Genomic DNA, 17,914 nt, shown 5'->3' on the forward strand with positions numbered 1-17,914 from the left:
AAATCCGGTGATGTTACAGTAGCAGAAAGAGGCAGATTTAACTATAGCAAGGATCTGTGGTCGGAAGCTCATCTTGGGGTCAAAAGCATCCTGGCTAAATGAGAACAATCTGCTTCAACGTCAGACAATGGGCAGTGTGAGGACTGAAGTCAATGACCAGGGACTGGAGTTTGTAATGGGGGTGAGTTTCTCTGGTCTCCCAGCCGCCAGTTTCCCGGCAGTGGGAAGGCTGGCAGTGGGATTCTTCAGTCTGCTATCGATGGGACTTCCCATTGAAGCCGTCCCAGGCCACCGGGAAACCTGTAGCAGGGGGTGCTCTGCCGGCAGGTCCAGAGAATCCCACCACCAGCAAACGGCCGGAGAATTCCCACCAGAGACTGAAAACAATGGCTTCAGTATTCCCAATATTTGTGGGAGGGAATTTCTGCTCATCCAGCATTGGCTGTTGACCAACTTTTTAATCCTTTGAAATTCTCTATCACAGAATCTGGGTCAATAATTAAATTCAAATCAGTGTTAGTCAGATTCATGATTGACAAGTGAGTCAAGGGTTAAGGAAAGTGGAGATTTAGCCACAATCAACAAGATCATAAAAGATATAGCAGCAGCATTGTAGTCAACGATGAGCCCCGAAAAGGTAAGTCAAAAGTGGACATTGAGCGACTTTTTCCTCGGGTGGATGTCGCTGTTACAAGGGGGCATAACATAAGAAGAACATAAGAACTAGGAGCAGGAGTAGGCCATCTGGCCCCTCGAGCCTGCTCCGCCATTCAATGAGATCATGGCTGATCTTTTGTGGACTCAGCTCCACTTTCCGGCCCGAACATCATAACCCTTAATCCCTTTATTCTTCAAAAAACTATCTATCTTTACCTTAAAAACATGTAATGAAGGAGCCTCAACTACTTCACTGGGCAAGGAATTCCATAGATTCACAACCCTGTGGGTGAAGAAGTTCCTCCTAAACTCAGTCCTAAATCTACTTCCCCTTATTTTGAGGCTATGCCCCCTAGTTCTGCTGTCACCCGCCAGTGGAAACAACCTGCCCACATCTATCCTATCTATTCCCTTCATAATTTTAAATGTTTCTATAAGATCCCCCATAACTTTAAGGTTCATGGTGGGAGATATAGGAGGGATGTAAACGGTAGGTTCTTTACTCAGAGAGTGGTTGGGGCGTGGAACACACTCCCAGCTATGCTAGTGGATTCAGACACTTTAGGAACTTTCAAGCAGTTATTGGATAGGCATATGGAGTGCACTAGAATGATTGGGAGTAGGTTGATTTGATCTTAGTATCAGACTAGTTCGGCACAACATCGTAGGACACTGTGCTGTACAGTTCTATGTTCTATGTTCTATCTTCAAAAGTAATTTATCTCCTACTCATAGTGAGTAAATACTCCACATCCCATCCCGAAGTGCTGGCTCCCTCTTGGGCCGGCTTTGATCTCGGGTAATAAACGATCCCCGTGGTTGGGTCTCCACTTTCAGGCGGAGTAGCTTGTACTCCACCAGCCCCACGGGGAGATCGATCAGGTCGGTCCCGTGGGTCTGGTGGGGGTTATAAACAAGCAGGAGTAGGCCATTCAGCCCATGGGCCAGTCCCCATTCAATAATGTCATGACTGGTCTGATTGTGGCTAAAATTCCACTTTCCTTAACCCTTGACTCACTTGTCAATCAGGAGTCTGACTAACTTCGAATTTGATCATTGACTCAGACTCTGTGGTAGAGAATTTCAAAGGATAACAATCTGTGAGACTGGCAACTCTGAAATACCGTTTAGTTTTAAACTGTGCCCCCTGTGGTTTTGGAAGCCCCTCGAGAAGATCAGCTTCTCCATCAGAAAGTTAGACTGTTCGGCATCTGCCCATGTTGATGAGAAACGAAAGATTCTCGGGACACCAGAGGTAAGGTGCAGGAAGAGAAAGCACTGAAAGTGATTCTCCGACTGTGATTCGAGAGAATGGAACTGGGGAGAGCAGTGGCAGTGGACGACAGGAGCGATGTTGGAGGAAAATGAAGTGGTCAGCATGTCAAAGGCTGGAGAATGATGAGAGGGGAGAATTACACTTGCTCACCAGCACATTGGCTGCTGTTGTGAGATTGGTAAGAGCCATTTCAGTGTTGTGGCAAGGGCAGAAACCTGATTGGAGGGATTTCACAGAATCCCGACATGGAAGAAGGAGGCCATTCGGCCCATCGAGTCTGCACAATCCCCTGAAAGAGCGTCCTACTCCACTGCCATATCCATGTGGCACAAATGGTATTTGCCACTTATCAGCCCAAACCTTAATGTTACCCAGGTTGGGTGGGGTTGCGGGGATGGGGCTGGGTTGTAGGCCAGGGTGGTGTGTTCTTTCAGAGGGTCGGTGCCGTTCCTTCACTGTCACTGGGTCAAAACCCTGAGACTCCCTCCCTAACAGCACAGTGGTGTACCTGCACCGCATAGACTGCAGCAGCTCAAGAAGGCAGCTCACCACCACCTTCGCAAGGGCAATTCGGCATGGGCAAGAAACACTCACATCTCATAAATGAATTTTTAAAAAAGAACTACAGTCCCCAAACTCAGGAACCCAGAGTTGCTGCATTAATCTGGCATTGATTACCTGATTCAAATCAAAGTTTTCCTGAACTTGTTCATTGTCGGTCGCATTCAGTGGGACGGCAGCTCCGGTCTGTAGGGAGAGCACAGCCAACAGCAGCACAACACCACACCACATTTTCTCTGGTCACCTCGAGACTGTCCAGAATAACAGAATAGACTGATCACCCGGAGCAACAGGGAGCTGTCTGCCTCGAAATTTCCCAATCCCAGGTTATGTATATCGAGAGTTAGTCAAATATCCATTGTTGATATTTCTTGTTAATTGTTAATCGCAGCGTGATGGTCCGACTGAGAGGAGAACAAATTCGCTGAGAACAGACCAGACAATCTGCAAACAGATCAGACATTGTACATGGAGAGTGTAGGGAAGAGGCAGTGGATTAGGTGGCTATCACCCATTTGTTGCTTATTAGAACATAGAATGTAGAAAATACAACACAGAACAGGCCCTTCAGCCCACGATGTTGTGCCGAACCTTTGTCCTAGATGAAGAACAAATCAATCTACACCCCAGCATTCTACCGTAATCCATGTACCTATCCAATAGCCGCTTGAAGGTCCCTAATGTTTCCGACTCAACTACTTCCACAGGCAGTGCATTCCATGCCCCCACTACTCTCTGGGTAAAGAACCTACCTCTGACATCCCCCCTATATCTTCCACTATTCACCTTAAATTTATGTCCCCTTGTAATGGTTTATTCCACCCGGGGAAAAAGTCTCTGACTGTCTACTCTATCTATTCCCCTGATCATCTTATAAACCTCTATCAAGTCGCCCCTCATCCTTCTCCGTTCTAATGAGAAAAGGCCTTTCACCCTCAACCTTTCCTCGTAAGACCTACTCTCCATTCCAGGCAGCATCCTGGTAAATCTCCTTTGCACCTTTTCCAAAGCTTCCACATGCTTCCTAATATGAGGCAACCAGAACTGCACTCAGTGCTCCAAATGTGGCCTTACCAAGGTTTTGTACAGCTGCATCATCACCTCATGGCTCTTAAATTCAATCCTTCTGCTAATGACCGCTAGCACACCATAGGCCTTCTGCACAGCTCTATCCACTTGAGTGGCATCTTTCAAAGATCTATGAACATAGACCCCAAGATCTCTGTGCTCCTCCACATTGCCAAGAACCCTACCGTTAACCCTGCATTCCGCATTCATATTTGTCCTTCCAAAATGGACAAACTCACACTCTTCAGAGTTAAACTCCATCTGCCACTTCTCAGCCCAGCTCTGGATCCTATCTATGTCTCTTTGCAGCCGACAACAGCCCTCCTCACTATCCACAACTCCACCAATCTTCGTATTGTCTGCAAATTTACTGACCCACCGTTCAACGCCCTCATCCAAGTCATTAATGAAAATCACAAACAGCAGAGGACCCAGAACTGATCCCTGCGGTACGCCACTGGTAACTGGGCTCCAGGCTGAATATTTGCCATCCACCATCACTCTGACTTCTATTGGTTAGCCTGTTCGTTATCCGACTGGCCAAATTCCCCACTATCCAATGCCTCCTTACTTTCTGCATAAGCCGACCTTATCAAATACCTTACTAAAATCCATGTACACTACATTCACTGCTTTACTTTCATCCACGTGCTTGTTCACCTCCTCAAAGTGAGGCAAGACCTACCCCTCCCAATCCATGCTGACTATCCCTAATCAAGCAGTGTCTTTCCAGATGCTCAGAAATCCTATCCCTCAGTACCCTTTCCATTACTTTGCCAACCACTGAAGTAAGACTAACTGGCCTGTAATTCCCAGGGTTATCCCTATTCCCTTTTTTGAACAGGGGCACGACATTCGTCACTCTCCAATCCCCTGGTACCACCCCTGTTGACAATGAGGACGAAAAGATCATTGCCAAAGGCTCTGCAATTTTATCTCTTGCTTCCCATAGAATCCTTGGATATTTCCCGTCAGGCCCAGGGGACGTGTCTATCCTCAAGTTTTTCAAAATGCCCATCATATCTTCCTTACAAACAAGTATCTCCTCAAGCTTACCAGTCTGTTTCACACTGTCCTCTCCAACAATATGGCCCCTCTCATTTGTAAATACTGAAGAAAAGTACTCGTTCAAGACCTCTCCTATCTCTTCAGACTCAATACACACTTTCCTGCTACTGTCCTTGATCGGACCTACCCTCGCTCTAGTCATTCTCATATTTCTCACATATGTGTAAAAGGCCTTGGGGTTTTCCTTGATCCTACCCACCAAACATTTTTCATGCCCTCTCTTAGCTCTCCTAATCCCTTTCTTCAGTTCCCTCCTGGATATCTTGTATCCCTCCAGCGCCGTCTGAACCTTATTTCTTCAGTGAGAAGTATCTCATCTTAAGATTTCTGGATCCAGTTTTGTTTTAATTTACGGTTGCCGGTTGTTGGTGAGACATTGCTGAAACTCAGTAGAAAAGCAAGTTTAAAACTTGTCAGGTGCAAATAAGAATTGTTTTATTCAAAGTTCATTGGTTACAACTTGGAAATGATTTAAAAGGTAGTTTGTAGACAATTTGATTTTCTTCAAAAATTCACAGGAATTATCTTCTGAGACAATAGCCTGAACACAACTTTAAAAGTCAAAGGCTGAAGTTAAAGTATGAAAATGAAATAGGAATACAGAACTCTTTCTAATTCTCTTCCTTTACTCTCTCTCTCTCTCTCTTTCTGTCTTGTTCTCTTTGTCTCTCTGACTTGTCTGTCTTCTTGCCTTTCTGACTTGTCTTTCTGTCGTCTCTCGTCTCTTCACTTCACTTCACTTCACTTCACTTCACTTCACTAAAAATGGTGGTCAAATCATCCATGGATATACTCTTTGATATCTGTCTTAAGCGATCCGATCACACCCCAATATAATCCTAATTGGTTTAAGCTATATTCAAAACACACTTGATTTGATAACAAGCCGTCCATCATGACAATGTAACGCCACTTCTAATTGTTGCTTATTGGTATGTTTCTCATGGGATATTGTGCTTTATCAAAACCAGCAAAAACTGGTCTAATGCTGACCTACCTATTGCCACCATGGAGACCTCATGTTATCTCATATTGCTAGGCTAGGCATATTTCAGAACATACAACTCAAACTGTCTTTTATAAGATTGTTTCACTGAGAATGTTGGAATCAAATATATACATATATATATTATATTTGAGTCGATGTTTTAACTGTCCATTTATTAAAAACAAGGCAATATAGTTCAAGATTTTTTTTAGCTTGTATAATTTATGGGATATGATTCAACCTAATCTCGAGCGGCGTGAGAACCGAACAATGCTTCATCCTTATCCCTTGTTGCTATGGATTCCGCCCTTGCCCTTGGAAAATGTGATGTTTTTATCAAACTTCTGTGTTTGCAAACTCATGACTGAGTTTGGAAATTGTATGGTTCTTTCATTTTAAAACTGGGAATTGATATTTCTGTCTTAAACAGTCTTCTTACCTATATTAAGTGTATTTAAAATACCTGACTTCTACAGTCAGCCTTACATAAGTCTCCTTCTTCCTCTTAACAAGACATTCAACCTCTCTTGTCAACCATGGTTCCCTCACTCGACCATCTCTTCCCTGCCTGACAGGGACATACATATCAAGGACACGTAGTATCTGTTCCTTGAACGAGTTCCACATTTCAGTTGTGTCCTTCCCGGACAATCTATGTTCCCAACTTATGCACTTCAGTTCTTGTCTGACAGCATCGTATTTACCCTTCCCCCAATTATAAACCTTGCCCTGTTGCACGCACCTATCCCTCTCCATTACTAAGTGAAAGTCACAGAATTGTGGTCACTATCTCCAAAATGCTCCCCCACTAATAAATCTATCACTTGCCCTGGTTCATTACCAAGTACCAAATCCAATATGGCCTCCCTCTGGTCAGACAATATACGTACTGTGTTAGAAAAGCTTCCTGGACACTGCACAAACACCACCCCATCCAAACTATTTGATCAAAAGAGTTTCCACTCAATGTTTGGGAAGTTAAAGTCACCCATGACTACTACCCTGTGACTTCTGCACCTTTCCAAAATCTGTTTCCAAATCTGTTCCTCCACATGTAGGGCAGCACGGTAGCATTGTGGATATCACAAATGCTTCACAGCTCCAGGGTCCCAGGTTCGAATCCCGGCTTGGGTCACTGTCTGTGTGGAGTCTGCACGTTCTCGCCGTGTGTGCGTGGGTTTCCTCCGGGTGCTCCGGTTTCCTCCCACAGTCCAAAGATGCGCAGGTTAGGTGGATTGGCCGTGATAAATTGCCCTTAGTGTCCAAAATTGCACTTAGTGTTGGGTGGGGTTACTGGGTTATGGGGATAGGGTGGAGATATGGGCTTGGGTAGGGTGCTCTTTCCAAGAGCCGGTGCAGACTCGATGGGCCGAATGGCCTCCTTCTGCACTGTAAATTCGATGAAATTCTATGAAATCTCTGCTGCTATTGGGGGGCCTATAGAAAACTCCCAACAAGGTGACTGCTCCTTTCTTATTTCTGACTTCAACCCATACTACCTCAGTAGGCAGATCCTCCTCGAACTGCCTTTCTGCAGCTGTTATACTATCTCTAATTAACAATGCCACCCCCCCCCCCCCCCCCACCTCTTTTACCATCCTCCCTAATCTTATTGAAAAATCTATAACCAGGGACCTCCAACAACCATTTCTGCCCCTCTTCTATCCCAAGTTTCCGTGATGGCCACCACATCGTAGTCCCAAGTACCGATCCATGCCTTAAGTTCACCCACCTTATTCCTGATGCATCTTGCGTTGAAGTATACACACTTCAACCCATCTCTGTGCCTGCAAGTACTCTCCTTTGTCAGTGTTACCTTCCCCACTGCCTCACTACACGCTTTGGCGTCCTGAACATCAGCTACCTTAGTTGCTGGACTACAAATCCGGTTCCCATTCCCCTGCCATATTAGTTTAAACCCTCCCGAAGAGTACTAGAAAACCTCCCTCCCAGGATATTGGTGCCCCTCTGGTTCAGATGCAACCCTCCCCTGCTTGTACAGGTCCCACCTTCCCCAGAATGCACTCCAATTATCCAAATACCTGAAGCCCTCCCTCCTACACCACTCCTGCAGCCACGTGTTCAACGGCACTCTCTCCCTATTCCTAGCCTCGCTATCACGTGGCACCGGCAACAAACCAGAGATGACAACTCTGTCTGTCCTGGCCTTTAACTTCCAGCCTAACTCCCTAAACTCGTTTATTACTTCAACACCCCTTTTCCGACCTACGTCGTTGGTACCAATGTGCACCATGACTTCTGGCTGCTCACCCTCCCCTTCAGGATCCTGAAGACACGATCCGAGACATCACTGGCCCTGGCACCCGGGAGGCAACATACATTCCGGGAGCCTCGTTCGCGACCACAGAATCTCCTATCTATTCCCCTAACCATTTAATCTCCTATTACTATTGCTTTTCTATGCTCCCCCCTTCCCTTCTGAGCCCCAGAGCCAGACTCAGTGCCAGAGACCTGGCCGCTAGGGCCTTCCCCCGATAGGTCATCCCCCCCAACAGCATCCAAAACAGTATTCTTGTTTTGAAGGGAAACGGCCATGAGGGGTCCTTGCACTGTCTGCCTGTTCGTTTTCTTTCCCTGATTGTAACCCAGCTACTCTTGTCCTGTACCTTGGGTGTGGTTACCTCCCTGTAACTCTTGTCTATTACCCACTCTGCCTCCCGGATGATCCGAAGTTCATCCAGCTCCAGCTCCAGTTCCCTCTGAAGAGCTGGAGTTGGGTGCACTTCCAGCAGGTATAGTCAGCGGAGATATCCCTCACCACCCACATCCTACAGGAGGAGCATGCAACTGCATTAGCCTCCATCCCCTCTTACCTTACAGAATGTAGCTGCCCTGTGGACCAACTGGACCTCCGCCCTCTGACTCTGCTCCCAGTCAGCTGCACTCTCTGTAAACTCCCGGCTCCCTTGTCACTCTTTGCGGAAATGTAGGAAATGAAATGAAACGAGCACCTTGCTCCCTCCTCACCTAACTCCCTCAGCCACCAAACTCTCACTATCGCACTCAAATGCACCAAATTCAGCACTCCCTCAGTCACCAAACTCTCACTATCGCACTCAAATGCACCAAATTCAGCACTCCCTCAGTCACCAAACTCTCACTATCGCACTCAAATGCACCAAATTCAGCACTCCCTCAGTCACCAAACTCTCACTCTAGCACTCAAATGCACCAAATTCAGCACTCCCTTAGTCACCAAACTCTCACTCTAGCACTCAAATGCACCAAATTCAGCACTCCCTCAGTCACCAAACTCTGACTGTAGCACTCAAATGCACCAAGTTCAGCACTCCCTCAGTCACCAAACTCTCACTCTAGCACTCAAATGCACCAAGTTCAGCACTCCAGTGCAAACAAAGCCTGCACTGTAGCTGGATCACTTTCATACTGTGAATCTAGCCTCTGAAAACTGGCCTAATCGAATTAACTAATTAACAAGCTCCAGCTGCAAGTACCTACAAGTAGAACCTCTGTTTAAAGCTGATTGAAAATTCACCTTCTTCTAAACCAAACAGCAACTTTTAAGTTAATTAGGTATTTTTCTAAGAATGATTGGTTAATTGAGTTGTGTTGTGATTCTGGGACGAGTGGGCCTGGAATTGACCGTGTCCAGGGGGTTGTGACAATGTGAAGAAGCAGCTCAGGGAGAACGATATAAGATTCCAAACACTTTACTGAGAGTCCATCTCGAGGAGGGAAGCAAGACCTTTTCATCGGCTTGGGAGGCGGCAGAGGGACTGAAACATCTAGGCGTGAGTTTCGAGGAGGGTGAGGGACAGAGAAATGAATCGCAGCGGTTGGCACACTGCTGGTAGAAATAAATGATGACATGATTCCCTGTTTAGCAGCCCGATGCTTCATGTTATAGAGAGTCTGCCTCAGAAACGTGATGAAGCAGTGGTGAGATGAGGCTCAGATATCAGTGCGAACCAAATGGAACTGTTCAAATTGCTGACTCTTTAACTTATACATTAACCATGCTACTAAAGTACATTAGCTACTAAAACTCAATTGTGGCCATTTTGATAGCTGCAGCTCAAGTAATCCAGTGTAAACATGGAAAAGAATAGAATAGAATAGAATAGGATAGGATAGGATCCTAACAGTGCAGAAGGAGGCCATTCGGCCCACTGAGCCGACATCAACCCTCCGAAAGAGCACCCTATCTTGGTCCAATCCGCTTGCTAACTCTATAACCCCACCCAACCTTTGGACACTAGGGGGCAATTGATCGTGGCCAACCCACCTAACCTGCACATCTTTAGACTGTGGGAAGAAACCCGGAGGAAACCCACGCAGACACTGGGAGAAAGTGCAAACTGCACACAATCACCCAAAGTCGGAATTGAAGCCAGGTCTCTGGCACTGTGAGGCAGCAATGCTAACCACTGTGTCACTGTGCCGCCCTAATGTATTGTTAGCTGGCTGACCCAACTCTTCTTTGGGGCTGGGAAATGTTTTCTGTTTAATATACACTTGGTTTGTTTATTCAGGATTGTTTGGAAGGGGGTCATAACTGGGGGTGGGGAGCGGGGCGGTCTGAGCTGACCATAGCCAAGCACGGACGGTTGTGCTTGTTTAGATGACAGAGTTTGTTCACTACCCCAGTCACCAATGCAGCTGAAGATCCGAGCGGCAAAATCTCTGCTCTGGAGATTCCTTATAATACACAATCACATACTTAACAAGTTGGAGAGCAAGTCGCTAAGCTAAGCTTCTCTCTTGTTGGTTTAAATAATCTTCGTTTTCGGCCTAGCCCCAGGTGGAAATGGGTCAAATTTGTGCTTAAACCTTTTGTGCCCATAGGAACAATGTTAAAGCCACTTTACGATTTGCACATTTTACATTTTTTCTCCTCCACACCTAGAACATAGAACAGTACAGCACAGAACAGGCCCTTCGGCCCTCGATGTTGTGCCGAACAATGATCACCCTACTTTAAACCCACGTAACCCGTATACCCGTAACCCAACAATCCCCCCATTAACCTTACACTACGGGCAATTTAGCATGGCCAATCCACCTAACCCGCACATCTTTGGACTGTGGGAGGAAACCGGAGCACCCGGAGGAAACCCACGCACACACAGGGAGGACGTGCAGACTCCACACAGACAGTGACCCAGCCGGGAATCGAACCTGGGACCCTGGAGCTGTGAAGCATTGATGCTAACCACCATGCTACCGTGAGGCCTCTTCTCTCAATACTCTCTTCTCTGAAAATAGGCTTTTGTCAAGCTGGGTACACCTGCCACGTTAATGGAATACAGATTGTTATGGATGTTAAAGGTAATTAGCTATAATGTGAAAGGGTTACATAACTCTATTCGGAGAAAAACACACTGTCAGCTGAAACATCTAAGCTGCAAAATTGTATTTTTACAAGAAACACATTTGTCAGACATTGTAATCTGGGCAGATTATTTTCATCTCATGCATCAGGGAAAAAAGGAGGTGTTCCAATCTTATTCCACAGATCGGTGAATTTCAGATTCCACCCCCATCATGAGGACAATGAAAGCAGGTTCATATTACTGAATGGAACAGCAGATGGGACAAGGTATCATTGATAAATGTATATGCCCCAAATGAGGATGATCCACAATTTATCAAAAATATCTTCAACCTGAGATAAAAGTACAGAATTGCTGCTCTTATTGGGCGGGAAGTTTAATTGTTAAGTCCCACATGGTGACAGGCTCTCAGCATCAGTGTTTAGTATTGCTGCCTCATAGCGCCAGGGGCCCGGGTTTGATTCCGACCTCGGATGACTGTCTGGAGTTTGCACGTTCTCCCTGGTGTCTGAGTGGGTTTCCTCCGAGTTCTCCTGTTTCCTCCCACAGTCCAAAGATTCGATGGATTGGCCATGATCAATTGTCCCTTCGTGTCCAAAAGGTTGGGTTGGGTTACAGGAATAGCGCAGGGACGTGGGCCTAGGTAGAGTGCTCTTTCGGAGGGTTGGTGCAGACTCGATGGGCCGAATGGTCTCCTTCTGGACTATGGGAATTCTATGATCATCAAACCCCTGCTCCAAGATGAGCAAATCTTCCCCATGGTCGACTTATGAAGAAAGTAAGGAGGTGTGGGATAGAGGGAAATTTGGCCAATTGGATAAGTAACTGGCTATCACATAGAAGACAGAGGGTGGTGGTGGATGGAAATTTTTCAGACTGGAGACCAGTTACTAGCGGTGTACCACAGGGATCAGTGCTGGGTCCTCTGCTATTTGTGATTTTTATCAATGACTTGGAGGAGGGGGCTGAAGGGTGGGTCAGTACATTTGCTGATGACACCAAGATTGGTGGAGTAGTGGATGAGGTGGAGGGCTGTTGTAGGCTGCAAAGAGACATTGATAGGATGCAGAGCTGGGCCGAAAAATGGCAGATGGAGTTTAACCCTGATAAGTGCGAGGTGATTCATTTTGGTAGAAAAAATTTGAATGCGGATTACAGGGTCAACGGCAGGGTTCTGAGGAATGTGGAGGAACAAAGAGATCTTGGGGTTCATGTCAACAGATCTCTGAAGGTTGCCACTCAAGTGGATAGAGCTGTGAAGAAGGCCTATAGTATGCTAGCGTTTATTAACAGGGGGCTTGAGTTTAAGAGCCGCGGGGTTAAGCTGCAATTGTACATGACCCTGGTGAGACCACATTTGGAGTATTGTGTGCAGTTCTGGTCACCTCATTATAGGAAGGATGTGGAAGCATTGGAAAGGGTGCAAAGGAGATTTACCAGGATTCTGCCTAGTTTGCAGGATAGGTCTTATGAGGAAAGATTGAGGGAGCTAGGGCTTTTCGCTTTGGAGCGGAGGAGGATGAGAGGTGACATAATAGAGGTTTATAACATATGAGGAACGGCTGAGGATCCTGGGATTGTATTCATTGGAGTTTAGAAGTTAAGGGGAGATCTAATAGAAACTTACAAGATAATACATGGCTTAGAAAGGGTGGACGCAAAGAAACTGTTTCCGTTAGGCGAGGAGACGAGGACCCATGGGCACAGCCTTAGAATTAGAGGGGGTAAATTCAGAACAGAAATGCGGAGACATTTCTTCAGCCAGAGAGTGGTGGGCCTGTGGAATTCATTGCCGCGGAGTGCAGTGGAGGCCGGGACGCTAAATGGCTTCAAGGCAGAGATAGATAAATTCTTGATGTCGAGAGGAATTAAGGGCTACGGGGAGAATGCTGGTAGGTGGAGTTGAAATGCCCATCAGCCATGATTGAATGGCGGAGTGGACTCGATGGGCCGAATGGCCTTACTTCCACTCCTATGTCTTATGGTCTTATAAGATGATGAGGGGGATAGATAGAGTGGACGTTCAGAGACTATTTGCTCAGGTAGCTGTTACAAGGGGGCATAACTATAAGGTTCAGTGTGGGAGATATAGGAGGGATGTCCGAGGTAGGTTCTTTACTCAGAGCGTGGTTAGGGTGTGGAATGGACTGCCTGCTGTGATAGTGGAGTCAGACACTTTAGGAACTTTCAAGCAGTTATTGGATAGGCACATGGAGCACACCAGAATGACAAGGAGTGGGATAGCTTGATCTTGGTTTCGGACAATGCTCGGCACAACATCAAGGGCCGAAGGGCCTGTTCTGTGCTGTACTGTTCTATGTTCTATGTTCTAAATCATTGAGAATTCATGTTATGGAACCTGGGCTAGTAGACACAGGGCAGCACCTGTACCCCAGTAGCAGAGACTTTACATTTTACTCCAACAGGCACTCTTCTTACTCTTGCATTGACTATTTCTTTACAAATAAGTCAGAGGTTCATAGAATAATTGACAGCGACATCTCACCAATAACTCTCTCTGATCATGGGCCGATGACTTGGGATCTAGTTGATAATTGATAAAGAATTTGTTGAATTTGTGAGAAAAGAATTACAACACGATCTGGAACTCAATTCAGCACCGGATACCTCACCCCTAACCTTATGGGACTGCGTGAAGAGGTCACATCATCTCATATGCTTGTGCCAAAAGAAAAATGAATCAGAATGGGTTGAGTCAAGAGGTTACTGAATATTATAATTGTCCAGAGGGACGAAATGTGGAGTGGTGGTCGCCATGGATGTGGAGAAGGCCTTTGATCGGGTTGAGTGGGGCTATTTGTGGGAGGTGCTGGGGCGGCTTGGGTTTGGACATGGGTTTGTAGATTGGGTCCGGTTATTGCTGGCAGCAAGTGAATGGACAAACCGGTGACTCGGAATATCTCAGGCTGCATCGGGGTACGAGGTAGGGATGTCCACTCTCCGCATTGCTCTTTGCCTTGGCTATTGAGCCATTGGCAATGGCACTGACATCGTCAAGGGAATGGCAAGGGATAGTACAGGGCGGTGGAGAATAGGATCTCGCTGTATGGGGATGACTTGCTTCTCTACATTTTGGATCGGTTGGAAGGTATTGGGGGGACTTCCGAGTATTTTGGAGGAATTTGGCCGGTTCTCAGGGTACAAATTAAATATGGGGAGGAGTGAAATTTTTCTGATCCAAGCGAGGGGGGTAGGAGGAGAGGCTGGGGGAGTTGCTGTTCAGGGTGGTGGGAGGGAACTTTTAGTATTTGGCCATTCAGGTGGCGTGGGGGTGGGACCATCTGCACAAGCTGGTGGAACAGATGAAGGTGGATTTTAGGAGGTGGGATGCGCTCCCGCTATCATTGGTGGGACGGGTGGAATCGGTGAAAATGCCGGTCCTCCCGAGGTTCTTGTTTGTGCTCCAAAACCTCCCGATTTTTATTCCTAAGGCTTTCTTCAGGAAGGTGAATGTGATGATTTCAGGGTTTGTTTGGGCGGGTAAAGCCCCAGGGATGGGGGTGGGTTAGCTCTCTCAAACTTCATGAACTATTACTGGGCAGCAAATATAGCTATGGTTATGAAGTGGATGTGACTACATACAAATGTACAGAAAGGGAAAATGCTGGAAAATCTCAGCAAGTCTGGCAGCATCTGTAGGGAGAGAAAAGAGCTGACGTTTCGAGTCCGATGACTCTTTGTCAAAGCTAACAGGCAGAGAGAGTGGGAAATATTTATACTGTGGAGTGAGAATGAAAGATGAGTCATAGCCACAGAAACCCAGGGAAACTTGGTGCTAATGGCCACAGATACCAAGGGGAAAGAGTGTTAATGGCAGTCCCTAGAGAGGACAAAAGATGTGAAAGGTCAAACAGCAGGGAAACTAACATCAGAGGTGTGGGGGGAGTGAAGAGGGAAGCAAGGTGGGGAAAGGTGGATAAGATGGGGGGGGGGGGAATTAAATGTATATTAAGAAAGAGAGAAGTGGTAAAAGACAGTTAAAATAAAATGAAAACAAATGGGTCGAGGTGGGGCTGATCATCTGAAGTTGTTGAATTCGATGTTCAGGCCGGAAGGCTGTAGCGTGCCCAACCAGAAGATGAGATGTTGTCCCTCCAGTTTGCGTTGCGCTTCACTGGAACATTGCAGCAGGCCAAGAACAGACATGTGGGCAAGGGAGCAGGGTCTTGTGTTACAATGGCAAGGAACAGGAAGGTCAGGACCTTGAATGCGCACAGACCGAAGATGCTCAACAATGCGATCACCCAGTCTGCGTTTGGTCTCTCCGATATAGAGACCACATTGGGAGCAGCGAATGCAATAGACCAGATTGAAAGAGGTGCAAGGGAAACACTGCTTAACCCGGAATGAGTGTTTTGGGCCTGGAATGTAAAGCATGGAAGAGATAAAGGGGCAGGTGTTACACCTTCTGCGATTGCATGGGAAGGTGCCATGGGTGATGGGAGAGGTACTGGGTATGGTGGAGGAATGGACTAGATTGTCTCGAAGGGAACGGTCTCTGCGGAATGCTGACAGAGGGAGTGAAGGGAAGATATGTTTGGTGGTGGCATCACGCTGGAGTTGGCGAAAATGGCAGAGGATTATGCTTTGCATACGGAGGCTGGTGGGATGAAATGTGAGCCCTTGCCGCATGTTCACCATACCCTCCAACCTTCCCCTCTCTGAGGCTGAGCGTGCTGTTCTCAGCAAAGGACTCAGCTTTGTACCCTTACGTCCCCACCTCAATGAATTCCGGGCTTGACATGATGTTGAACTCTTCTTTCGTCGCCTTTGTCTCCGTGCCCACTTCTTTGGGCAAGAATCCTCCCCCCGTTCCACTGATCCTTTCATGTGCCTCCAACATTCTGCCTCCAAGTGGACCCCCCCCCCCGCCGAGACAATTATCTGCCCTTGATCTTTTCATTGAGAACTGTTGACGGGACATTGGCCGTCTTAATTTTTCTGCCCCCCTCACACATTCCAACCTCTCTCCTTCTGAACTTTCTGCTCTTTACTCTGTCAGGTCTGTCAAACCTGCCGACAAAGGGGGTGCTGTTGTCGTCTGGCGCACTGACCTCTACCTCGCAGAGGATGAGCGCCAACTCTCCGATACTTCCTCTTACCTCCCCCTGGACCATGACCAGACCACTGAACATCAAACCATTATCTCCAACACCGTTAGTGACCTCATTTCCTCCAGATGCCTTCCCCCTACAGCTTCCAACCTCATAGTCCCCCAACCCCGGACAGCCCGCTTTTACCTACTTCCCAAAATCCACAGAAAGGACTGTCCCGGCAGACCCATTGTGTCAGCATGCTCCTCCCCCACCTAACCTATTTCCTCTTATCTTGACTCCATCCTCACTCCTCTGGTCCATTCCCTCCCCACCTACATCCGGGATTCCTTTGATGCCCTGCGTCATATTGACAGCTTCCAGTTTGTGGGCCCTAGCCGCATTCTATTCACCATGGATGTGCAATCCCTCTACACCTCCATCCCACACCAGGATGGCCTGAGAGCCGTTTGCTTCTTTCTCGAAAAGAGACCCGGACAATTCCCATCCACCAACATTCTCCTCCGTCTGGCTGAACTCGTTCTATCTCTCAACAACTTCTCCTTTAACTCATCTCACTTTCTCCAAATCAAAGGTGTAGCAATGGGTACCCGCATGGGTCCTAGCTACGCTTGCCTTTTTATGGGGTATGTGGAACATTCCTTGTTCCAGGCCTATCCGGGCCCCCTCCCATAACTCCTTTACCGATACATTGATGACTATTTTGGTGCCACGTCATGCTCTCGCCCGGACCTGGAAAAATTAAGCAACTTCGCTTCCAGTTTCCACCCCTCCATTACTTTCACCGGGACTATCTAATACACTTCCCTTCCCTTCCTTGATCTTTCTGTCTCCATTTCCAGCAATAGACTATCCACTAATAACCACTACAAGCCCACTGACTCCCACAGCTATCTGGATTACAGCTCTTCGCACCCTACACCCTGTAAGGACTCCATCCCTTTCTCTCAACTCCTTCGCCTCCGTCGCATTTGTTCCGACGATGCCACTTTTCAAAATGGTGCTTCGAAAATGTGTTCCTTCTTCTTCGACCATGATTTCCCATCTACAGTTGTGGACAGGGCCCTCAACAGTGTGCAGTCCATCTCCTGCGCCACTACCCTCGCCCCCTCCACTCCCTCCCAGAACAAGGATAGAGATCCATCGTTCTCACATTTCATCTCACCAACCTCCGTATGCAAAGCATTATCCTCCGCCATTTTCGTCAACTCCAGCGTGATGCCACCACCAAACACATCTTCCCTTCACTCCCTCTGTCAGCATTCCGCAGAGACCGTTCCCTCCGAGACAATCTAGTCCACTCCTCCACCATACCCAGTACCTCTCCAATCACTTCCTATGCAATTGCAGAAGGTGTAACACATGCCCCTTTACCTCTTCCATGCTTAACATCCCAGACCCAAAACATTCATTCCAGGTTAAGCAGTGTTTCACTTGCACCTCTTTCAATCTGGTCTATTGCATTCGCTGCTCCCAATGTGGTCTCTATATCGGGGAGGCCAAACGCAGACTGGGTGATCGCTTTGTTGAGCATCTTCGGTCTGTGCGCATTCAGGATCCTGACCTTCCTGTTCCTTGCCATTGTAACACAAGACCCTGCTCCCTTGCCCACATGTCTGTTCTTGGCCTGCTGCAATGTTCCAGTGAAGCGCAACGCAAACTGGAGGGACAACATCTCATCTTCCGGTTGGGCACGCAACAGCCTTCCGGCCTGAACATTGAATTCAACAACTTCAGATGATCAGCCCCACCTCGACCCATTTGTTTTCATTTTATTTAAACTGTTTTTTACCATTTCTTTCTTTCTTAATATACATTTAATTCCTCCCCCCCCCCAATCTCATCCACCTTTCCTGCACCTTTCTCCTCCTTGCTTCCCCCTTCCCCTCCCCCCACACCTACAGTT

The 17,914-nt window shown here is 47.1% G+C and overlaps 1 protein-coding gene across 1 annotated transcript in view; it reads right to left on the minus strand.

The window, feature by feature from the left end:
• Positions 1–2,824, minus strand: part of LOC119955791 (alpha-1-microglobulin/bikunin precursor) — a 145,637-nt gene extending 142,813 nt beyond the window's left edge. Inside the window, exon 1 of the mRNA XM_038782371.1 lies at positions 2,612–2,824. Coding sequence (XP_038638299.1) covers positions 2,612–2,725 — 114 coding nt within the window. The 5' untranslated portion in view covers positions 2,726–2,824. The remainder of the gene's footprint in view (positions 1–2,611) is intronic.
• Positions 2,825–17,914: the final 15,090 nt, after the last annotated feature.

Source organism: Scyliorhinus canicula, chromosome 21 (assembly GCF_902713615.1).
Source record: "Scyliorhinus canicula chromosome 21, sScyCan1.1, whole genome shotgun sequence".
Taxonomy (NCBI): Eukaryota; Metazoa; Chordata; class Chondrichthyes; order Carcharhiniformes; family Scyliorhinidae; genus Scyliorhinus; species Scyliorhinus canicula.